The sequence below is a fragment of the Mycotypha africana genome, assembly GCF_025528875.1.
Source record: "Mycotypha africana strain NRRL 2978 chromosome Unknown BDF20scaffold_11, whole genome shotgun sequence".
Lineage (NCBI taxonomy): Eukaryota > Fungi > Mucoromycota > Mucoromycetes > Mucorales > Mycotyphaceae > Mycotypha > Mycotypha africana.
In genome coordinates, this window is record NW_026515735.1 from 1,099,236 (window position 1) to 1,121,388 (window position 22,153).

At 39.4% G+C, this 22,153-nt stretch overlaps 11 protein-coding genes across 11 annotated transcripts; 5 read left to right on the forward strand and 6 right to left on the reverse strand.

Moving 5' to 3' along the window:
• The first annotated feature begins 733 nt into the window (after positions 1 to 733).
• BDF20DRAFT_155050 (aspartic peptidase domain-containing protein) lies at positions 734 to 2,409 on the forward strand. Its single transcript, XM_053074817.1, has 2 exons — positions 734 to 1,145; positions 1,236 to 2,409. Exons 1-2 carry the CDS (start codon positions 841 to 843, stop codon positions 2,233 to 2,235), a joined length of 1,305 nt encoding a protein of 434 aa, XP_052932501.1. The 5' UTR covers positions 734 to 840; the 3' UTR covers positions 2,236 to 2,409.
• Positions 2,410 to 2,446: 37 nt separating this feature from the next.
• On the forward strand, positions 2,447 to 3,551 carry BDF20DRAFT_894190 (uncharacterized protein). The gene is made up of 7 exons (XM_053082387.1): positions 2,447 to 2,513; positions 2,587 to 2,683; positions 2,766 to 2,843; positions 2,921 to 2,964; positions 3,069 to 3,155; positions 3,226 to 3,273; positions 3,352 to 3,551. The coding sequence occupies exons 1-7, from the start codon at positions 2,511 to 2,513 to the stop codon at positions 3,409 to 3,411; spliced, it is 417 nt and encodes a 138-aa protein (XP_052932502.1). The 5' UTR covers positions 2,447 to 2,510; the 3' UTR covers positions 3,412 to 3,551.
• A 192-nt stretch (positions 3,552 to 3,743) lies between these two features.
• On the reverse strand, positions 3,744 to 5,359 carry BDF20DRAFT_907974 (uncharacterized protein; the record flags this gene model as incomplete). The annotated part of the gene is made up of 5 exons (XM_053083433.1): positions 3,744 to 4,222; positions 4,301 to 4,507; positions 4,593 to 4,821; positions 4,883 to 4,939; positions 5,021 to 5,359. 5 exons carry the CDS (start codon positions 5,357 to 5,359, stop codon positions 3,744 to 3,746), a joined length of 1,311 nt encoding a protein of 436 aa, XP_052932503.1.
• A 664-nt stretch (positions 5,360 to 6,023) lies between these two features.
• BDF20DRAFT_154966 (uncharacterized protein) lies at positions 6,024 to 8,436 on the reverse strand. The gene is made up of 3 exons (XM_053074816.1): positions 7,654 to 8,436; positions 6,333 to 7,517; positions 6,024 to 6,235 (listed from the first exon to the last, which is right to left on the reverse strand). Exons 1-3 carry the CDS (start codon positions 8,176 to 8,178, stop codon positions 6,161 to 6,163), a joined length of 1,785 nt encoding a protein of 594 aa, XP_052932504.1. The 5' UTR covers positions 8,179 to 8,436; the 3' UTR covers positions 6,024 to 6,160.
• A 1-nt stretch (position 8,437) lies between these two features.
• Positions 8,438 to 10,368, forward strand: BDF20DRAFT_154676 (ankyrin repeat-containing domain protein). Its single transcript, XM_053074815.1, has 4 exons — positions 8,438 to 8,643; positions 8,784 to 8,934; positions 8,998 to 9,055; positions 9,151 to 10,368. The coding sequence occupies exons 2-4, from the start codon at positions 8,848 to 8,850 to the stop codon at positions 10,284 to 10,286; spliced, it is 1,281 nt and encodes a 426-aa protein (XP_052932505.1). The 5' UTR covers positions 8,438 to 8,643; positions 8,784 to 8,847; the 3' UTR covers positions 10,287 to 10,368.
• A 195-nt stretch (positions 10,369 to 10,563) lies between these two features.
• Positions 10,564 to 11,004, forward strand: BDF20DRAFT_804044 (uncharacterized protein; the record flags this gene model as incomplete). Its single annotated transcript, XM_053076458.1, has 1 exon — positions 10,564 to 11,004. A coding segment is annotated over one exon (441 nt), but the record flags the coding sequence as incomplete, so codon positions are not given.
• Positions 11,005 to 12,145: 1,141 nt separating this feature from the next.
• On the reverse strand, positions 12,146 to 14,022 carry BDF20DRAFT_839218 (pyridoxal phosphate-dependent transferase; the record flags this gene model as incomplete). Its single annotated transcript, XM_053079250.1, has 3 exons — positions 12,146 to 13,328; positions 13,431 to 13,716; positions 13,794 to 14,022. 3 exons carry the CDS (start codon positions 14,020 to 14,022, stop codon positions 12,146 to 12,148), a joined length of 1,698 nt encoding a protein of 565 aa, XP_052932507.1.
• A 668-nt stretch (positions 14,023 to 14,690) lies between these two features.
• On the reverse strand, positions 14,691 to 15,969 carry BDF20DRAFT_827326 (Sec20-domain-containing protein; the record flags this gene model as incomplete). Its single annotated transcript, XM_053078152.1, has 5 exons — positions 14,691 to 15,094; positions 15,176 to 15,291; positions 15,380 to 15,538; positions 15,621 to 15,712; positions 15,811 to 15,969. The coding sequence occupies 5 exons, from the start codon at positions 15,967 to 15,969 to the stop codon at positions 14,691 to 14,693; spliced, it is 930 nt and encodes a 309-aa protein (XP_052932508.1).
• A 2,914-nt stretch (positions 15,970 to 18,883) lies between these two features.
• Positions 18,884 to 19,405, forward strand: BDF20DRAFT_839221 (uncharacterized protein; the record flags this gene model as incomplete). Its single annotated transcript, XM_053079251.1, has 2 exons — positions 18,884 to 19,117; positions 19,190 to 19,405. The coding sequence occupies 2 exons, from the start codon at positions 18,884 to 18,886 to the stop codon at positions 19,403 to 19,405; spliced, it is 450 nt and encodes a 149-aa protein (XP_052932509.1).
• A 230-nt stretch (positions 19,406 to 19,635) lies between these two features.
• Positions 19,636 to 20,031, reverse strand: BDF20DRAFT_802623 (high mobility group box domain-containing protein; the record flags this gene model as incomplete). The annotated part of the gene is made up of 3 exons (XM_053076420.1): positions 19,636 to 19,686; positions 19,756 to 19,814; positions 19,908 to 20,031. Coding segments are annotated over 3 exons (234 nt in total), but the record flags the coding sequence as incomplete, so codon positions are not given.
• Positions 20,032 to 21,793: 1,762 nt separating this feature from the next.
• Positions 21,794 to 22,098, reverse strand: BDF20DRAFT_894230 (uncharacterized protein). Its single transcript, XM_053082388.1, has one exon. The coding sequence runs from the start codon at positions 22,060 to 22,062 to the stop codon at positions 21,835 to 21,837; it is 228 nt and encodes a 75-aa protein (XP_052932511.1). The 5' UTR covers positions 22,063 to 22,098; the 3' UTR covers positions 21,794 to 21,834.
• Positions 22,099 to 22,153: the final 55 nt, after the last annotated feature.

The window sequence follows — 22,153 nt, forward strand, 5'->3', positions numbered from 1 at the left end:
GTTCTGCAATACTACCCACAATCTGTACACTGAATCAATCAAAAGGCATGCAACAACTTAAATTGATGCGAGTAAATGATCAAACTTTACAGTTTTTGTATTTATGGCTAAGAATCACGGCAGAAAACGTCACATTAGTTGGTTGAAAACCTCAGCCCCTGGGCTTCTATCATTTTATTCTTGGGAAACTGCTTTTGACAAATTTGCCACCCAATCAAATTGTTAATTACAGATAAGAATAGAGGCACAGGCTGATGAGGAATAACTTTGTGGCAGAAGCAGAGCGTTTCTTAAAAAACTAAACTATAGGAACGTAATTCGTCAGATTGAGTTGTACCAAAAGATTTACAGTCGAAAATAAACAGACAATAAAAATACTAATAAATTAAGGCAATTTATAATCAATTTTCTCTTTTTCGAGGCCTTAGAGGGAAGTACAGTATTGATCTTGTGTTCATGTGTCAACAATATAGGAGGGGCAAAACAAAGCTAAGATGCAAAAACGGCTTATTTATAAAGAAGGGTCGTTTGTCAAGGCAATTTCGATTCTCTTCTCGTCTCTTTTCGTTTTTCTTAATTGACCTATAAGTCGTAGCTGACCTCATTCCTTTCCTTTTCCTTTTCATTTGAACTATTTTTTTAGAGTAATCCTACTACTTTAAATTGTATATATATTGATATACCTCACAACATACATCTCAATACCCCTCCTCAATATACAATCGTTTATATCTTATAATCATCTACTTTTTATTCCTATTTGATAGTTATATATACACTTGATAATATACCATCCTTAATACATATTCAGTCTCTTTTTCAAATACATTGTGCGTCGAAATGGTGAAACTTCTTCCTTCCTTACTATACTATCTAGGGCTTCATATAGCAACAATAACCGCTATACCTTTGGACAGTAGTAGTAATGGTAACATAATTGGTGACGGCAATAAAGTCACTGGCAAAAAAGCCAGCAATAATATCATTACACTACCTTTAATAAAATCCGACAGAAGAAACCTCAGCAAAAGAAGTAACAACAAAGCTGTCTATGAGCTGATCAATGAACGCAATATTGAATACTTAGCCAAAGTCGACATTGGCTCTCCTCCTCAAGAATTCTTGGTTTCTATCGATACCGGCAGGTAAGGCAATTACGCATCGTTTTCGTATATTTTCCTTTCTTATCCTCTAACACTTGGTTTTTCTATTTTTATGCCAATTTAAATCATTAGCGCGGATCTATGGGTTCCTGGAAAAGAGTGCCCATCCAATGAATGTCCTTATGATAAATTTCAGCCACACGAATCCAAGACCTATAAATCAATGAACCTATCTTTCACCATCCAATATGGTTCTGGATCCGTTCACGGCTATTATGGTAAAGACACGATCAATTTATCAACCAGCATCAGTGACAGTAATAAAAAGGATAGAACCCAAAAAAAAACCAATCAAAAAAAGCAACAAACCATTCCATCACAGCCCTTCGGTGTCGTCTACTCAACAGAGGGTGGTATTATTTCGAAGGCAACTCGATCTGATGGGATTTTAGGTCTCGGTTTCCCTGCTTTAACAGCTAACAGCGATACCCCTCAAGCCTACGACCCTTTTGTATTCAACTTGGTTAAGCAAAAATTGATCTCTGAGCCGATTTTTTCAATTACACTCAAAGAACAGCTGTTGATGATTGGCGGTATTGACGAAAATCAGTATACAGGAGACATTCACTACGTGCCAGTAACGAAGAACCTCAACCCTAAGACGAACACACAAGAATACACTTATTGGTCTGTGGCGCTCAAGAATATGTATGTCGACGGCTCAAAAGTGAGGAACAGCGCAGCCTCTTCTGTTATTTTGGATACCGGCACTACTTTATCATACGTCAGTCAAAGTCTAGCAGAAAACCTTGTAAGATCAGTTACCGGAAGAAGGCCTCGGTACAATGCCGAAGCTGAAATGTACGAAATAGATTGCCATTTGAAGAACAAGGCTGTTGGGATTGAATTTGACAATTCTGTTAAATTGGTGATTGATATACAGGAATTAGTCGTGCCTATCGATGCGTATACCTGTGGATTCGGTATCACTTACGGATTTGACAGTTCTGACTCTACCTATGTATTGGGTGGCACAATTTTACGATCTGCATATTTTGTCTTTCATATGGAGGATAGAAAAGTAGGTTTAGCAACAGCTATTAATTCTCCTAGTGAAGTCATCAAGGCGTAAGACTTCTAATTCGTTGCTAACTGTAAATAGCGTCTATCTACAATAACTATAATAAAATTTTACATCCATGGCTGTGCCAAGCTATTTCTTTCATGTGTGGGTGCTCTTGGAGATACATAATTATAGTCAAGCTTGGCGAAATGTTACGATTCCATAATTGGCATAAGTGACTGAATAAGCACCTCATCTGAAGTGCGGAGAAATAATTAGGATGCTTATCCAAGCCCTTTTGCTCTTTTACTTCTTCGTTCTCCAAAGACGATATTACAATAGCTATGGTAACTAAGTCGCCTGACTTTGTCTTAACAAAATTCAACAGTACTAAGTGTATTTGAAACGTACGTTATTCAGGGTGCTTCTGCAACTTGCGACATTGATGAAGCTTTAGTCCAGAAAATTAAAGATTTCCGCTTTGCAAAATACGAAAGTGGAAATGCAGCTTTCGTTTGTAAATAGTCCGTCGTTAAAGATGACCAGTGAATTACAATGGTAATGGCAGATTGACTTATACATTTGTCTGTCGTAAATAGTAAAAATTGATAAGAAGTCGCTAAAAATCGAGGAGGAAGAAGTCTTTGATGATATCTCTTTAGAGGATCTTGTTGAAGGTTCTTATGCGATTTTATAATATCATGTCCCATGTTTAAAAGTATCTTCATGTCAACCTGTGAAATTTACATTGTAGAATTGCCTGAAAATACGCCACGTTTCATTATTTTGAGTTATGGGGTATACATTATAAACGTGATGGCGAATAGTATAACTGGATGCTTTGGTTGCTCAGTCGTGATATTCTTTTTTTTTTTTTTTTTTTTTTTTTTTTTTTGTTACAGTTAAAGCATAGCGACGGTCGGACCAACTTCCCTTTACTATTCATCTATTGGTCGCCTTCAACTGCCAAAGCAGAAATCAATATGCTAGTAAGTTTTATATCAAAGATAAGCGAGCATGTGCATAACGAAAGCCTCATCTTGTCGTGTTTAACAATAGTACGCCTCTGCAAAGACATTCCTTCAAGAAAAGATTGACGTGATGAGAGTAAGTGCTCCACACGCGATAATACAACCTATTTTACGAATTTTTTATTGACAAAACGCTCTCTCATTCGACGTATAGGGTTTTGATATCCGCGATCCTGAATCATTTACCAGCGAATATTTGGAAAGTCAACTCTAACAAAGTTCTTATTTCTTTCTTTCCCAAATCTATATATAAAGAAAATTGACAAGAGTGAGTACTTCTCCCTTCTCTTTCTTTTTGTTTGGTGAATTATTTACCTGTATGTAGCTTTCAGACATAAAAATCATTTGAGGCATAATCTCTTCTACAATCAAATCTTGAATTTGATACCATTGACCGGTGCCGTTATGTCTAATATGAACTTTATAAGTGCCCTGACCTGCGTCTGGTTTGCCTTCATGACAAATATTGGCCACTAAATCATAATGTTGGCCTACTTTTTCTGCATTTGGATCATTGTTAACTATAGGATGGTAACAAAAAGGAAGTCAGTATTCTCTAAAAGCGAGACACTTTCCCTTCCTCGATATGAAAAATACTGTACAGTTGGAAACGTCCAAATTTTTGATAGGGAAATTGACAATAGTTGGGTTTTTCTCTGATGTCCAATTGTTCTTCCCGAAGCGTTTGATGTGGAATATTAAATGTTGAGGTAATCTTGTAATGCTGTACTTTCGCAATTGATTGCTCACTTCCTGCACCTTTTGACCGTCATATTTGGCCAAAATAGTCGTCAACGGTACCTGAGGTACGATGTCTTTATCCTTCTCGTCTTGATATAATGGCGCAGGCGGTAGATCCAGAGCCAGGAATAAAAAGGGTGTCTTCATGGATTTGACTTGTTTATCTATGTCAAAAAATAATTTCTTTTCTTCTCCATTCTCTGTTTCCTTGTCTGCACTGACGTTGGCGATGATTTGTTGCGATTCAACATTGAGTTCACCCTGAAATTGTTTGAAAATGATACCTATCACATTGCCACAATGGGTTAGTCACGGTATACATGCATACATTCGTAACAAATGGAGTAGCTGGTATACTTTACTGCTGTTTCTTTTTCTCGTTCCTCCTAAATCTTTATGTAATTGATTCAAAAACCACGATAAAAATTCGATAGCATTACTTTGTCGTGTTAGGGTAAACTTTTTCTGACTGGCGCTAGATATTTCTTGCAATAATTCGTGAGGGCTCACTTGTCCTTTGAATGCTTTGGGATTCCACATTTTTCTGATTAAAGAGCTGAATCTGCACACTTTTTACATTTCAACTCACAATCGAATTAGCTATACATTGGACAGGGTGTTTCGATAGTCGATTGCTTGTATCATTTATCTTACCCAATTGTGTTCCACCCTTCTTTTCAAAATCTTCCAATATGAAATAGTCGCGAATAGAAGGAACGTGAGCAAGTGCCTGAACAACGACATTAACGTAATCATTGGCTTTAATGTTATTTAGACCAACAAAGCCTGGCAAATATTTTTTGTTGTTTAAATCGTAAGACCACTTGATATGCTGATCTAATTCGAGCACTTGTTGTTTGGTCAAAACAGGGTTCAATATATACTAATCATCCCAACAAGGTTAGTAACCGTGGCGCCACATAGTGTCTGTTGTAGAAGCTTACTTTAATATCGTTGAGTGAAGGATGATCTACTTCATAGCCATCAGGTAAGACATAGACCTGACAATCATTGAACCATTTTTCACATAAATTAAAAATGTTATGATAAGTGGACTTCAACAGAGTATGTATATACATTACCTTTAGCGTTTTCAGATTGATAAAAACATGGTGATCTTTATCCATACTGTGAAAATAAGCATGTGAGGATCTACCACGTCCCTGATAATATTTTCCACAAGTCAGGCAAGCATAGACATTGATCTGTGAAAGGGAAATGGAGCAAACTTTTTCGAAATCGAAATCCAACATGTGTCTATTGATCGTATCTAAATAGAGATCGGTAGGCACGGCTTCTTCAGTATTTTTCTTTTTTGACTGTTCTGCTGCTGCGATTGCGTCGTAATCTATGTCTTCCGCTTCATTTGTATTCATAGGTTCCTCGAGGCGGATACGTTTGGCACTAGGTTCTTCAGCCATGATGTGATTGCAGGAGAGGTCAAATGAAAGTGAAAAAACAATAAAAAATCAATCAGAAAAGGAAAACTTCTGGGTGATTTGCCTTTGATAGATGGAGTTTCAATAGTATGTATTTTACAGATGCATATAAACGTCTCGAAAAATATATAAACATTTTAGCCTTCTACCATACGATACTTTGTCACTTATTTTCAATCATTAGGAATCGACATTTGAATTTGCTATTGAACAAGAAATTTATTGAAGAATGTGCTGTTTGTTAAATGGTATGCTACTTTTTGTTTGATAGAAACATCATTCATAACAATTCTATTACAATAGAAAAGCCAATAACGAAAGAAAGAAGAATGTTTATGGTGATTCTTAAAGATAGAAAAGAAGCAACATTATTAGATGATAATTACATGAAATGTCAAAAGATGGACTGATTATACATACTGATATAAGGAAAGGCAGTAACGCGTACGGAAAGATGGAAAATCTTTGCTATGTTCATGAAACGACCGATAGTAAGTGGTAAGAATAAACCTACATGAGCCAAAAATAAGAAAAAAAAAAATCTTTTTATTGGATGGTTTTTGGTGAGCTTTCTCTTTTTCGCACTTTTACAATTAGTTGAATCCTTTAATAAAAACAAGTATGCTAAATATGAAGATGCTTTTTTAAAGAAGTGATCTTCTTTCCTAATAAGTTATTTTTTTGTTTAGGTACTCGTTATGCAGTTCTTACTCAAAATTGTCCCTTTTGTTTTCTTTTTCTTTTTTTTTCTTCTTTTAAAAAACGTGGTGATATGTTGCTTTACTATTGATAACTATGCAAGAATGTGCTTGTGGATGTTGTAGGAAGAATTGCTGATGGATTGGATTGCCGAACGCCCTTTAAATAAACATAAATGGATATAAACATGAGAATAGAGAAGGGAGAGGAGGGGATGTGCAACGTTGGGTGGTTGTATGTCAAACGTGTGACTTACCAAAGGGTTTTTGCTAAACGATAATCGTATTCCTCCCTTCACAGAATTAGACAAAGGCACCCCATGCAGTTCTTGTAAGGCTTGCGCAGCATGAATCGTATCCTCAAATTCAACAAAGCACATGGGACCATTCGCCTTTTGCTTAAATGACATCCTCTTGTAGCCTGAGCATTTGGAAAACAAATGCTTCAATTCTTGTTCGTTTGTGTTGGGAGGGAGGTTACCAACATAGAGCGTGTTACAAGGCGGGTTTTGATCTGCTGGGTTGTTGTTGTTGTTGTTGTTGTTGTTGAGCATAAGACTACTATTGCTATTGGTAGCCGAGGGTGATGTGCCTACGTTATTAGGGCCCCGCTGCTGATAACTATTCGTAGGAGATAACAGACCCAAGAATGGAGGTGGCGAGAGTAGAGGTGAAGAGGTAGTCGTCACAGGTGCCGTGGCTGATGCTGCTAAAGCATCCAGTTTAGTTAATAGAAGGCTGGTAGAAGATGTGGATGGTGATGCGATAATGCTGTTATGGATAGTATGGTGTGAGTGTTGGAGATGAGGATGGGATGGGTGATTGAGATATGGAGAGTGAAAGATAGAGTTGATATGTTGATACGTGGCAGGCGAAGAAGTATCTATCGTGAGAGGAGTACTACTACCACTATTGCCGATGTGATGTTTGCCATGGAGCTGTTGTTGTTGTTGTTGTTGTTGCTGCTGCTGCTGGTGATGATTTCGCTGTTGAAGTCTTTTCAAGAATGAAGATGATATGATATTGTTGTTACTTGCAGTGCTATCTATAATGTCTAGGGTATGAAGATCATTATTATTGCTGTTGATAAAAGAGCTGTTGCTGTGATTAGTATGAACATAGAAATCAGTAGAGTCTGTAGGAGACAGTATGATTGAGTCAATATTATTATTATTGTTGTTGTTCTGAAGTTTTGTAGTGTCAAAAATAGCAGAAGCGGAGGCTATTCTTTGGTGATGATGAGGAGTACTTTGACCCTGTTGCAGATGATGCTGGCGTTGCTGCTGATTTTGTTGGCGTTGGTTTTGGTTTCCCTTTTTTGTGTGTAGGTTTTTCTTTGCCATTTCTGCTTTTAACACGACTCCTGTGTCTATTTTTTTGCCGTTCAAAACCTCTTTTGCTAGTAATGCTTCCTTACGCGTACGAAATTTTGCAAAACCAATCTAGAGGATGGTTTGGGGAAATTTAAAAAAAGTTAATTCCGCAGCTATTCCTGTGTCATATACCCCTTAATTTTTTTCACTGTGTGCATTATTTTTTTTTTTTTTTTCTTAAGTGTTGTAGAACAACATCACTTACGATCTGCTTTTTATTTGATTGTTGTTGTTGTTGTTGTTGTTGTTGTTGCTGTTGTGATTGAGTAACATTGTCCTCTTGTTGCTCCAGTTCTAACTTGTCTCCCTCCCCTTCCTTTCTTCCATCATTTAACAGTTCATCGCCTTCCATTATTTCTGTCTTTGATAATGCTGCCATAGTAGACGAACAGGAAGGTACCTTTAACGTGGCAGCTTCGAAACCTGAAGAAAACAGAAACATATTTTGGAATTCACGTTCTTGCATGTCTTCAGGAAAACCTACAACAAAGATCGTGGAGATATCTTCTTTTCTTCCGTTGCTGCTAATAACGCTATTGTTCATGTTGCTACTCATGGTAGTGGACGGTTGTTGTTGTTGTTGTTGTTGTTGCTCCTGCTGTTGCTGTTGTTCCTGCTGTTGCTGTTGCTGAAGTAACAATTGTTGGAAATAGGATGCAGAAACAGAGTTGTTGCTGCTATTATTTTCAAATAGAAGGGGCGATAAAGGATTTTTGGGTGTTGGAGCCATTCTAAAGTCAAAATCTGCGTTTTGCGACGATATTGTGTTTTCCAAGTGATGTATTGTAGGAGGATAGTGTATAGACCGACAAAAAATGACAGAAAACAATTAAATAAGTAAGAAAAGACAAAGAAGAGAACAGAAAGCTTGAAATGCTGAATTTTTTTTCTTCAAATCTGATTAAACTAAGCTTGTCTAATGTTTAATATTGATAAATAAAATAAAAAAGAAAGTTGAAAGAAGAGAAAGAAGAAACAGTGGAGTACGCCTTTGTTCCCTTTTCTTTGTTTATGCAATGGCACACAAAATATAAATCTTATCCCGAGTCAGTTCTGAAATACGAATAGAAAACGGCTCTCTTTCAGACCTCCAACATGTAGTGCAACAGTAGTAGACGCATGTAGCTCGGCCACGTGATCAGTATGTGCAGAGGCTTAAAAGGATAGAGTCCATTTGACAGGATGTTGGGCTAAGGTAGGAATGCATTGACTGCAGAAAAAGAAGGCACAAGGAAGTCCGTGTCTCTTTTCTTTTTTTTTTTTTCTTTTTTTTTTTTTTTTTTTTTTTTTTGTTCTATTAACAAAATTAAACTGTAAATAATAAACCAATATTAGGGTCTTGAAATATGTTATAGGGGAGGCTCTCGATATAAATAGTAGAAAAGGCAAAAAAGCTTAAATGGTCGTCGATTTCCCTTTTTCTTTTCCCTGTCTATTTGCCACAATGTACGAACCTAAGCCAGCCCTTATCTCCAACAGAGTCAACGTAGGTCATTCCGAGATAACCTTCATTACGATCGATGCACTTAGCAGCCCGATCATTTTATAGGATTCATGCTTCATTGATATTGATATAACATCGGGAAAGAGCGACATTTACAATGAAGGTAAAAATAAGATAAATGGACTTAAAAAAAAGAAGCGGGAGGGGGGGGAGGGGAAGACACTATAACTTGCTATGGTTCACACAAGCTGTGATTAGTTCTTCGTCCTAGCATTGCCATAAAATCAGTCTCTTATTATGAAATGAAGTTAAAACAGCAGCCCTACCCATATGATGAGCAACCACGTCATAGTATTTTGGTCATCGATTCCATACCAGAAGAAATCGGGTCTCTATCGATTTGGGAAGCTGCAGAAACGGGTAATTTAGAGGCGTTGAAATATCTGATCGCTTATCAAGAAAATAAAGCAAATGAAAGAGGAGATAGCAGGGATGAAGAACAGGAAGGCAAAGAGGATGTGATCAATCAGAGAGACCCCAGCACGGAATGCACTCTACTGTACACTGTGATTATCGCCAACAGCCACAATCCCTATCCGTATCTCCAATTTTTGCTGGAGCACGGTGCGGACGCGACAGCAAGAAACATTTACAACATACAAGCGATTCATGCGCTTCTCTTACATTGCCCAGAACCGATGGAATCACTCGAGTTGCTGCTTGACTATGACGCTGACCCGGACGCGAGAGATGGCGACGGTTGGTCACCCGTCCATTATGCGGCTCGTTTCTGCAAAACGCCCGAACCCGTGTTGCGGCTTTTATTCAAAAGGGGGGCGGACATCAACATGCTCGATCACTCCAATAAACGGACGGCTCTGTTTGGCCTTTTGGCCAACGGCGATTATGGTAAGACGCTGGATTGGATGATTCACGAGGCGAAAGCCACTGTGAAAGTGAGTGCTGATTTTTCGCATCAGAAAAAGAGAGGGACTGTTCAAGGCACTTTGATTTTGCAAGCCTGTAAATATGGAAGGCTTTCATGCTTGCGTATGTTGATAAGCTCTTCATCGACCATGGAAATATTAACGCCCCTGGTCAGCCAACAAGAACTCAAAATGGCCATGGAGCTCATAAGTCAACAACTACGGAAAGCGACAGAGAAAGAACAAACGGAACAGTTGCATATCATGCTTTCCATTGTCAAAGATCTGCAGAAAAAGCTCTATCCAGCAACGACACCAGGACGTTTTGTCACCGCCGCCAACACTGACATCCATCTGGAGGCTCACCACGAACCCAATCACATGGATATCATTGAACTAGAGACCCCACCACCTCTTGAACGTAGGCCAAGTTTATTGAAGCGGTTCTTGATGAATTCTCCATTTTAAAAAAACTGTCTCTCCCTCCAATAAAAATCATGCATTTTTGGGCATTAAACACAAATTTTATTCAACAAGTTGGATTTTTTTTTGTTTTTCTTCTGACACTTTCTTTTTTTTTCATTTTTTTCTTTTCTCGTTACTCTCTCTCTACTGATAGAACAACACCGGGATGGACAATTATTGCTTTGAACAAACACACGCTGATTCGCCCCAGTTGTATTATGACCCTACGAATCAGCTGGATCCCAACCATGACTCTTCTTACATCGAAAGCATAAGTCAACGGCGAAGGAGCAGTTGTTGTTCCCATTGTGATAAGGGCCATACACTACTCAACCCATTGGAGAATCAGACCCTGTCTCTCACACCCCCTTTGGACAGTGTATATTATGAAACTGACGAAGACCAACCCTTTTCATGCATTTATCTTTTAAACCTATTTCTAGCACCGGATATGGAGGCCTATTTGAAAGAGACGAGTATTTCGGATGATGTGTACAGTCTACCCGTTCATCTTCAAAGACTGATATGTGAAGCAAGAATGGAAGTGATGGTGAAAGACGAGAATAAAGACAATAAAGACGCAAAAGAGGATCACCCAGCCCTAAGGAGGCTAGGAAAAGTACGAAACTATATTGAGACAGTGGCTCACCACGACACTGCAGCCATCATTTCGACTCTGGGTGAACTCATCCATGACGAAGACGAAATGCTCACCATTTTGGAATGAAAAAGCTTGACGTTGGCAAAAACCCTTTATGTACCCAAGAAAACCAGTCAATCAGCTCTCCTATGACAAGTTGACATTATATCATATTGCCGTATTCCCCACACCCACCCCCCCCTTCACTCTCATCACTTATTTATCTTTCTTTTTTGTTTAAATACCTGTATATATGTATAAATATTGCAACACACAATAAACTTGATTGGATCATAATAAAGAAAAGATCGCTTTTTTCTCTTTTTTTTTCCGTTTGGAAAAAATCATGTATTGTGTAAATTTCATGGAAAAAGCATGAGATGTTCATCTTGCATAGCCTTTCGTACGAAATTTATCAACAAAGAGATTTGAGCCAATGGGGCAACTTGAAAATAAAAAGACATTCATGCATATTTGCATTTTTCATCCCCCTTTTTTGCTTGGGTTTCTTTTTTTTTGGGTTGAGGACCATTTTTGAGATTCCGTTGGGTTGAGTATACCACATCGTTATCCAATAGAGAGAAATGAATAAGGACAGTCGCCTTTTATGCATTTAGAATCCTGTCATTTCTATGGTGGGTAGGCAATGGCATCGTGGGCAGAGTTGAAATGTTTCCATCTTTTTCGATACAGGCAGGGCACGTTGAGACCGTAGCTTTTACCTTTCTAGGGATTTTCGCGGAGGGGGGGGGGACGCGAGACGAATAGCTGCTGCTGTTAAAAGAGAGGTAGCGTACTTTGACTCTTAAATAAAAGAGATTTCACAAAAAGTGTTTAGTAGCCTTCTATGTTGATAGCGTACAGCCATCATGCTGCAAAGTTACTGCTAAACATTTGAAAAAGCAAACAATCGACGTCTTTCAGTGCAAGCTTCTTAGCGTGGGGGCGACAGCTTTTGACTGAGCACACAAATGAAAGTAGGTGACTCTCTCCAAAAAAGTATCTTGTAGAGTATACAAAAGTCATAGGATGGGCCATTATGAAAACGTTCCACACAGCGGATCAAACCCATTTCAATGAAAAAAATAAAAAAAGAATGAAAGTATAGTTTCAAGTCGCTGCCAACAGCAGAACAAAGGCCATGAGAAGGCACACTCATTTATTGAATTCCCTTTTTATCAGTGATAAACCTTGGTAACGAGGGGGGGGGGGTAGTCCCGATTTAAACAACAATGTTGCTGACAGCTTGCTTCTTTTCAACCACGTTTTCAAGACCTAATTGCTTGTCAGTCCACATGGGAGCAGGGTCGACTGCTTCAGGCATACCAACACCTACACGTCCACCTTCAGCAGCCCAGTCGCTGACACGCTTGAAGCCATGACGGTTCCAAATCTTATCGAGAGAATCAACAAGCTCGTCAATCATCCGTTGACTATGGCCAGGCGTGGGCGTGATGCGAAGACGTTCCTCACCGACAGGAACAGTAGGGTAATTGATACTTTGAACATAGATATCATGCTCAGACAAAAGCTCGTCGGAAGCTAATTTGGCCGCTTCGGCATCGCCCAAAAGAACGGGAACAATATGAGAGGGGTTGGGAATGACTGGAATGCCGATATCGTTCAAACGAGCCTTGACATCGCGCGTATGGATCTGCTGAAGATGGCGCTCGGCGCTGGACTCCTTCAAATACTTGACAGAGGCCATCGCACCCGAGACGACAGCGGGAGGAAGAGAGGTCGTGAAGATGAAACCGGGGGCATAAGAACGGATCATGTCGACCAACGAGGCGGAACCAGCAATGTAACCGCCTACGACGCCAAAGGCCTTGCCCAACGTGCCGGTATAGATATCAATCTCGTCCATGATACTGCCGTTGCCCATCGTGGGATGGGCAGCATTTAAATCGTAGTCAAGATGCTCGGCGACACCAGCACCACGGGGGCCGTACATACCGACCGCATGGACTTCATCCAAGAAAGTAATGGCGCCATATTGCTTGGCCAAGTCGACGATCTGGCGGATAGGTCCAATGGAACCGCACATGGAATAGACGGATTCGAAAGCGATGATCTTGGGAACACTGGGATCGACCGACTGCAGAAGCTGTTCGAGATGTTCCATATCGTTATGACGGAAAATTTTTTTGGTGGCTCCGGAATGACGCATACCCTGAATCATGGAAGCGTGGTTCAGAGCATCGGAAAAGATAACACAACCGGGTAATTTAGAAGCCAAAGTGGATAAGGTGGCATCGTTAGCAACATAACAGGAGGAAAAGACAAGAGCACCTTCCGTATGATGGAGATCAGCGAGCTCAGACTCCAAGCGTAAATGAAGATCAGCATTACCGGCAATGTTACGAGTACCGCCAGCACCAGCCCCGTAACGATCCAACGTAAGTCTGGGGAGGGGTGGAGTAACAATAAAATTTTTTTTTTTCACATGAGTCGATGGGATACACCAACTAACTAACTTTGTTCTAATGAGGAAAAGCTAAACTTACTTCATTGTTTCGCTCAAAATAGGGCTTCTTCCCATGCCCAAATAATCATTCGCACACCAAACGGTCACCTCATCAGTGACACGAGCCGTGTGGGCACGAGGAAACTTTTGAGCTAAACGATTAATGTTGTTGAAGTAACGATAGCTTTTGTCTTTGTGCTTTTTGTCCAATTCTTCTTGATAAAAGCTTTCATAATCAAAATGCTTCTGCGTTTGATGAGATACAATAGAAGCAGCTCTTGTGGCAGAAACAATTGTATCGGGATGGAGGCTATTCTTGCCAGTAACTATCCATCAAGTAACAAGGAATGAGGATCAGACTTTTCTTTTTTTTTTTTTTTAGTCCCGAAATTTTTTGATTTACCAGCAGTTGCCTTTAAAGGCTTTGAAGGAACAGTCGATACTGGAGTAGTGGTAGAAATAGATCGAGCTTGGTGAAGCGCTTTGCCCATGATGGGACATTGTTGCGCCTTGACCATCAAAGGACTCATTGCTTGGTTCGAACCAACGGTGGTGAGTCGACGAAGAGACGAAGCACTAGCAATATGAATGAAAGGACAAGACTTTTTGGCTTGCAATAAGGCAGCTTCCATATTAGAAAAAAGAAGAGTGGGGAGTGACTATAAAAAGATAAAAAGATAACAAAAAAAAAAAAGTGTATAAAAAGAGAAAGAAAACCAAGAATGTAAGATAAGAGAGGTTTACTATCTTCTTTTTTTTTTATGAGAATTGAGAATAAAAGAGAAAGGGAAGGAATACAAAGAAACGGGTTTAGTGTGGGGGAGAGTTTTTTTTTTTTTTTCTCTTTTAAAAAGCGGGGTGTTTCCTACCAAACAAAGAATGGCTTATCCAATCATATTTCTTTTAGATACAATCAAATGAGACAGATTAAGGAATTCTACAAGGCTTATTCGGTCTATTGGTTTTGCCTGTATTCACAGCTGTTCTGATGGTAAATCAAACTAGCCTTAAACATTCGTATTACGGCAAGGGTACAAAAACCTATGATCCATCGACCCATGAAGCCCCCCCCCTTTTTTCTTTATGTAAGAAACTATCTGTAGTTGTTTCTTTACACAAAGCTCATTCAGTTACCTCACTCATGGCTAGGCTATGTATTTAGGAGGAGAGCAGAATAAGAAAAAGTATCTTGGAACAAGAAAAAAAAAAAAAAAGATCAATGATGGGCATTCAACAGGTCACACAGCAACATCGTGTGGACAATGGGTATTTTTCTGCTGTAGCATTTTTCTATCCATCTTTAAAGCTCCACTTTATTCATTACAGGCGCTAATGCTTCTGTAGCTGTCGTGGCTGCTCTATGTAAGGTATCACTGTGGATGAGGGTGTTTACAGTTTCTGTTGCGGCATTGATGATAATTGTCTTGGTCGTCTGAAAAACGGGGGTCGCTATTGGTTGATAATTATATTTGTTTTTTCTCGACGCAGTCAACCAAGACAACCATGAAATGCCCAGATCCCACGTTCGCTTCTTAATGATATAGAACACGACACCACAGAAGAAGAGTAATCCAAATAAGAGTAAAAGCCGATCCAACCAATCTGAAGCTTCAAGTTGAGTGATGACTCTTTTGGAAATGTGAACCAGGGAACCTAAATTTTGGTACTCAGAATGAGTGGAAGACAGAGTTTTTGAAGATTGTGCTATTTGGGATTTAGTTGGATGGATGGGTCTGGTCTGCACACACACACATTTTGTTGGCCTGCGGAGAGGGAAAACCTTACCTAACATTTCTCTAGAAAAGGCGCTTTTTCCTAATTCTTGCTGCATCAGTGTACTTGTTCTTTTCAATGCCTCTGTCACATCCGAAGACGCACGTAACATAGCGTCTTCATGTTGGCTATGATTCCGCCCGCCCCACCCCCACATCCATCGATAGTTTAGATACATATCAAGTCAAGATGACCACCTTTTCTAGATGAACTCACCTATTTTTCAATCCTCGTTGCTTAAGCTCAAATTGTTCTGTAAAGCTCTTGTCTGTTGATCGTTTGAACATGCCAAATAACTCTTCTCGGTTCTTTTTTTCTTGCTCGTCTATTCGTTTTCTTGACCTTAAAATGGCCTGTCGAGAATTGACTTGAAGTCTAACATGAAAAGAAAAAAAAGAGACATCAGGAACATTGGTGCGAGTAAGAGCCAAGGTGGAAATAAGCATAGTAAGCCTACTGTTTGAATTGGTGTTCATATTCGCTTAATCTGTTGAGGAAGGCTAGTCTCGTAGCCTCTTTATCTTCCACTTCGACGAGTTGTTTGACTACCTTTTCATAAAAAAATTTCCAAAAGTGTCAGTTTTTTATTTTTCTTTTACTGGCATTGTCCATACCAGAAAGGCAATGGCTCTTTTTATGTAATTCACCTCCATCTCTTGTTCCAACTGTCGCATGGTGTTTCGAATAAGTTCAGTCACTTCCCTTTGAACTGTATTGGAATCCACATGATACAACCTTTCAATCTGTATTTGGCATTCTGCTGCTAATTTACTAAGTGAGCGAAATTTCGTGTCGATGGTGCTCATGTTGTGCTTCTAACAAAGCATTCTAATTCACCAAAGAGAGCTTACCTTTCAAAAAGCGTCAGCACGAACTTGAAAGTCAGCAGTGATTTTTGAGAAAAGCGTGGATGGTTGCATGACGAAAACTGAAATTCGGTTGTAACAGTGGCTTGGTTTCAATGTGACAAATTGTTTTTCCCTAGTTAGAATGCGTGTCGTAAAAAAAAAAAAAGAAAAAAGTTCTCTCATCACACTTTTCTTCAACTTCATCTGCACCCCCCTCCTTCCTTATTACATTAAAAAAGAGAAAAGATGAGTGATAAACTTACCCGTGTTGCCATTGTCAGTGCTGACAAGTGTAAACCCAAGAAGTGTAGACAAGAATGGTAAAAAAAGGAAAACAAAGACCCATGATGACACGCTTCCATTGTTGATTTCTTAATGTGTTTTTTTTTTTTTAATGTGTGTTTTCATTAGTAAACGTTCTTGTCCTGTCAACCGTATGGGTAAGTAGATCCAACGACAGATAATCCTATTCGATGATGAGACTGAATAGCCATGCTCATTTTTTTTGTTTTTGTTTTTTTTTTGGGCCTCAAATGATAGGTAAGCTTTGTATTGAAGTCGAACCCACGTCCAAAATTGCTTTTATTTCTGAAGAGCTTTGTATCGGTTGTGGTATCTGTGTAAAGAAGTGTCCTTTCGGTGCCATTACGATTATCAACTTACCCACCAATCTTGAAGGCGAAATGACGCATCGTTATTCAGCCAACTCTTTCAAGCTTCATCGTTTGCCAGTACCTCGTCCTGGACAAGTCTTGGGTTTGGTGGGTACGAACGGTATCGGTAAATCAACTGCTTTGAAGATTCTCTCTGGTAAAATGAAGCCCAATTTGGGTAACTTTGATGCACCTCCTGACTGGCAAGATATCTTGAAGTACTTCCGTGGTTCTGAATTACAGAACTACTTTACAAAGATTTTAGAAGACAATTTGAAAGCCATCATCAAACCTCAATATGTCGACCATATTCCCAAGGTCGTGAGTGGCGAGGTTGGAAAGCTTTTACAGGACAAGTTGGAACGCAGCAACTTTGAAGATATGATTGATATGTTGGACTTGAAGGATGTTCTTAAACGTGAAGTGGGTCAGCTCTCAGGTGGTGAGTTGCAAAGATTTGCTATTGGTATCGTGGCTGTGCAAAAGGCCGATGTGTACATGTTTGATGAACCTTCTTCTTACTTGGATGTCAAGCAACGTTTGAATGCGGCCCGAGTGATCCGTTCGCTTCTTTCCTCCGACACCTACATTATCTGTGTAGAACACGATTTGTCTGTTTTGGATTATCTTTCCGATTATGTTTGTATTCTTTATGGTAGACCCTCTGCCTATGGTGTCGTGACACTTCCTTACTCTGTGCGTGAAGGCATCAACATTTTCTTGGACGGTAACATTCCTACCGAGAACTTGCGTTTCCGTGAAGAATCTTTGACCTTCAAGATTGCTGAAACGGCCCAAGAATCGACGGTTTCCAATGCGCTCACCTACAAGTATCCTTCCATGACCAAGACCTTGGGCGATTTCAGACTGGATATTGATGCGGGTGAGTTCCAAAGCTCTGAAATTATTGTGTTGTTGGGTCAAAACGGTACGGGTAAGTCCACCTTTATCCGTATGTTGGCTGGTTTGTTGAAGCCTGATGGCAAGGACGTCGAGATCCCCAAGTTGAACGTCTCCTACAAGCCTCAAAAGATTTCTCCCAAGTTCCAAGGTACCGTCCGTATGTTGTTCTTGAAGAAGATCAAGGGTGCTTTCTTGAACCCTCAATTCAACACCGATGTCATCAAGCCTTTGAGCATTGAAACCATTATAGATCAAGAAGTTATGCACTTGTCGGGTGGTGAATTGCAACGTGTGGCTATTGTGCTTGCGTTGGGTATGCCCGCTGATATCTATCTGATTGATGAGCCTTCCGCTTACCTTGATTCCGAACAACGTATCATGGCCGCCAAGGTCATCAAGCGTTTCATCATTCACTTTAAGCGAACCGCTTTCATTGTCGAGCACGATTTCATCATGGCTACCTACCTTGCCGACCGTGTCGTCGTCTACGAAGGTACTCCTTCCGTCCACGCCAAGGCCAATACACCTCAATCCCTTTTGACCGGTATGAACAAGTTCTTGTCTTCCCTGGAAATCACTTTCCGTCGTGATCCCTCCAACTATAGACCTAGAATTAACAAGGCGGATTCTCAACTGGATCAAGAACAAAAGGCTTCTGGCAACTACTTTTTCTTGGACAATTAAACAATAGTTTAGTGTTCTTGTTTTCCTTTATTTCATTTTGTTCCATCTCATTGTTTATCCCCCTAACGCTTCTCCCCACCCCATCTCCCCCTTTCTCTTTTTTTGTAATTCCTCATACGAATAAGCGTTGGAAAATTGGCCGTGCAAAAAAAAAATCCCATCAAAACGTCATTTGTATTTTATTACTTGGTTTTCTTTTTCCCTTTCAAACCAACACAAATTCTTAATTATAGTATTTATATATATAAAGTAATGAAGTATTCTTCCTGCTACATTGTCTATACAATTCAGCGTTAGTAAAGTGTGGATGAAAGAGAGGAGGATGTGTCTCATTTTTTTTATTCATTTTTTTCTCGAGACCCTTTTTTGCAAAGTGATGCTCGTGATGTGCTTGGCTGGACCACAGCCCTTATACGTTGTTGATCATGAGAAACAAAAAAAAGCCAATATACCTCATCCATTCAAACGAATGAGAGGGTAATCAAGGAAGGACCCTTTTGCTTTAAGGTAAAGGACCAATAAAAAGGCGTCCTCTGAAATGCTGTCATTGAGGGTCCGTCTGAGGTCGGTCAATGGAACCCACAAAACAACCGATCTTGTGTGTTTCATTAATCTTCATCTCTGCCGTCCCCATGTTGTCCAGCTTGAAGCCATTTCATACAAGGCCCCTTCAGCAATTACGGTCTTTATCGTCAAAGGGCGCTCCCATCGCAAAAACGACAACTGCTTTCAAAACGAATAACAGTGGCAGTAGTAGTAGTAGTAGTAATAGTCCTCCAGAAAAGAAAGAAAAGAGTTTGCCGTGGCGGCCTGTCAAAAGAGTCTCTCGAATGACCATGGACAAGATACGAACACTAGCAACAACGGTAAAAATAAAAAAAAAAAAAAAAATAAATAAAGCCTACTGTCCTACTGATGCATTCCATGGACCCCTCTAGCAACCCGAATACTACAAAATCGAAACGCTATCGGACGAATTCAAGATCTCTTGTGAAGCAGTGAAACGTATCCTTAAATCGAAATGGGCGCCCACTCAAGAGGAATTGGAAAGACAAGAGCGGAAACGATATGCAGCGATGGGAAGGAGAAAAGAAGAGATCAAAAAGGGCACCTATGCCAGATTCAATACGGAGAGCACGCCATCAACACCATAAAAAGCCCTCATTGTAAATAGAAACACCGCACACCCCTACTGTGTACATGGCTTGCCCTTCGTGTAAATAGATTTTTTGTTTTTCTTATCACTGTATTATATTTGATTCAATAGGAGAGTTTATTCAGAAAATAGAATGCTGTTTTTATAGAGGGGGGATAAGGGGGAATATAAAATGGAATTTCATTCAATATGAGCAAAAGCGAAAATGCTTTATTTACTGCTGTTCTTCTTTTCATCTTCATAACGTTTCTTATCCGCTTCAGCTTTTGCAACATAAGGCTAATAGAATCAAAAACCAATGAGTTCAGTGGACCACTCAGTTTTCATCATTCTACGGGTTCATTTTACCTTCTTGTCTTCGTCGCTCATGCTCTTCCATTTTTCACCGAGAAGCTTACCGATTTGCCCTACAAAAAATAAACAATAACATCGGGGATTCAATAAAACCATTCACCCCCTCGCGCAGAAAAAAAGAAGAACAAAACCCAGCCAACACTTACCAAAGGAGGCATCAGGGTTGTCAGCCTTGACTTCGGCACGCTTTTCTTGAGAAAAGAACATATAAGCAGATAACCCACGCTTGGGAGCATTAGGGTCCTTCTTGCTACGCTTCTTCTTATCGTCGACAGGCTTGGAGGTATCCTTGGGCATTTTTCTATAAATAAGTTGAAATGTTATCAGTCATCATCGCGTCCATTTTAGGCGGATATTCAAATGTGTGGGTTCTTTTGGGTGGGGGGGGGTAGCTCAGGCGTGTGATAAGGTAGGGTGTGGGTGGGTCTGTGGGTGGGTGTTGGGGGAGCGGGTGAGTGTGCCAAACGGAGAAATTGATTTTTTTTTGATTTTTTTTTTTTTTCCTCTCTTTTCTCAAAAAGAAAAAATCGAAAAGGTCTAAAGGTCCAAAGAGAAAAAAGTGTCGTCAAAATGAGATGGCAAAGATGGGCCCAAATTTCAAAATTGACTTTGAGTGAAAAACAGATATAAAAGAAGAATGACATGAAAGAAAAGAACAAAAAAAGAAAAAAGAAGGACAGGTGGAGATAGTTGTAGTGGTAAAATAGAAGCGTGTTTTACATAGTGGTGGTGTAAGGCTCAGGGTGTATTCATAGTGAAAGCCCAAGTGAAGTGTTTTTTTTACCTTTGTGAGTGTATAAAGTGTGAGATAGAGCGAGAAAAAATGAGAGAGGGAAAAAGCTGGTGTGAGCCAAAGTTTAAAAAATAATAGCGGTGGTAAAAAATTTTCACTGACTTTCTCAACTCAGTGCATTTTTGTGTGTGTGTGTGTGTGTGTGTGTGTTTACATGTGTGAATGTGATTAAGTGTGTGTGTGTGTGTGTGTGTGATGTACACCCGTAAATAGTGTGTGTGCATAAAATATACATATACGCACATTTGTTGTCAGTATATCACTCCATGTAGGTACAAATGTATCATGAACAAGGAGAACACACCCCTCTTACGTTTTCCCTCTCCTTAACGAAAGACTGCTCTCTCTCTCTCTCTCTCTCCCTCTGTAGAAAACATTATATTTTCCATCCCATAGCGGGCATAAAATAGATCATTTATGCACTGTATTTTAGTGCTATAAAACATGTAGGAAAAAGATGCATTTATTCATAAATAAAACATACAGAGAGTGGATAGGGACTGTATAAGCTTTTTCTTTTTATATTCAACAGTCATACCACCTGTAACGTTAAGAAAGAAACTATGAAACAAACAAGTTGCGCATCAGCTCTAATACACGATTATTACACAATGTGTTGTCTTTCCTTTTGCAAATGATCTTTTGTCTCAAATAACAAAGCGTGAGTTGTCTCTTTGTTAATAACAATTTACGTAAGCTCTTCTCTATTTGAGATGATGGGTGTTTTCAAGCCTTTGTAGCTTCTTCAAGCACTAAGGAACAGGAAAATGATGAACCAAATGAAACTACGAAAAAAAGAAGGGCCAATAAACAGCCAACAAATCAAACCTTTTGTAAAAGGAAAAAAGGTAAAAAATGAGAGCGTGAAGAGAGAAAATGAATCTGTAAGAATTTCTATTTTTGTCCACTTGTTTCGTATCGCTACATAGGCCCTTTCTTTTTTAACCCAAGCTCAGATAACCTTCTTGGCTACAGTTTTTCAACTAATATTTTAGATAAATTTGCAATTATTTTTGGACAATTGATATTTTTATTTTAGGCGAATTGCAATTGTGTTGTAGACGAAAATATAAACCGTTCACATAATGGTTCAAAAATCAAAAACTTATTCCTCACCTGTAATGATCTAAATCCTTAAAATATAAGGAAAACCGTGTTTATTACGGGGATACTTTCTTCTTCTTCGCTGGCATGAAAACGTCGGGTCTTCCGGCTCCATACCAAACTGCTCGAGATAGGGTCATCCTATGGATAGCGGCGTTAACGTCTCTCTGCCATAGCTATAGATATTGCTTGCAATGAAGAACGCCGGTACCCTTAAATCCAGGAGTATCAAAAATTTGCATATCATCATAGAAACAGAGGTTGCATGTTTTAGAGGTTTTAAATTCATCGATTGTGACAACCATCAATTGACCTTTAGCTTCACGTTTCTTCAGTGTTGTAAAAGGTTTACCGACAACACCACATCGTTGCCCTTTCAACTTGACTACATCTTTGCCAAACATACCAGCACCAAAGACAATCAGTGGTACCCTTCTAGGTAATTCGAGTACTTATGAAGCCTCCACTTCCTAGCATTTTTGACACAAATAATAT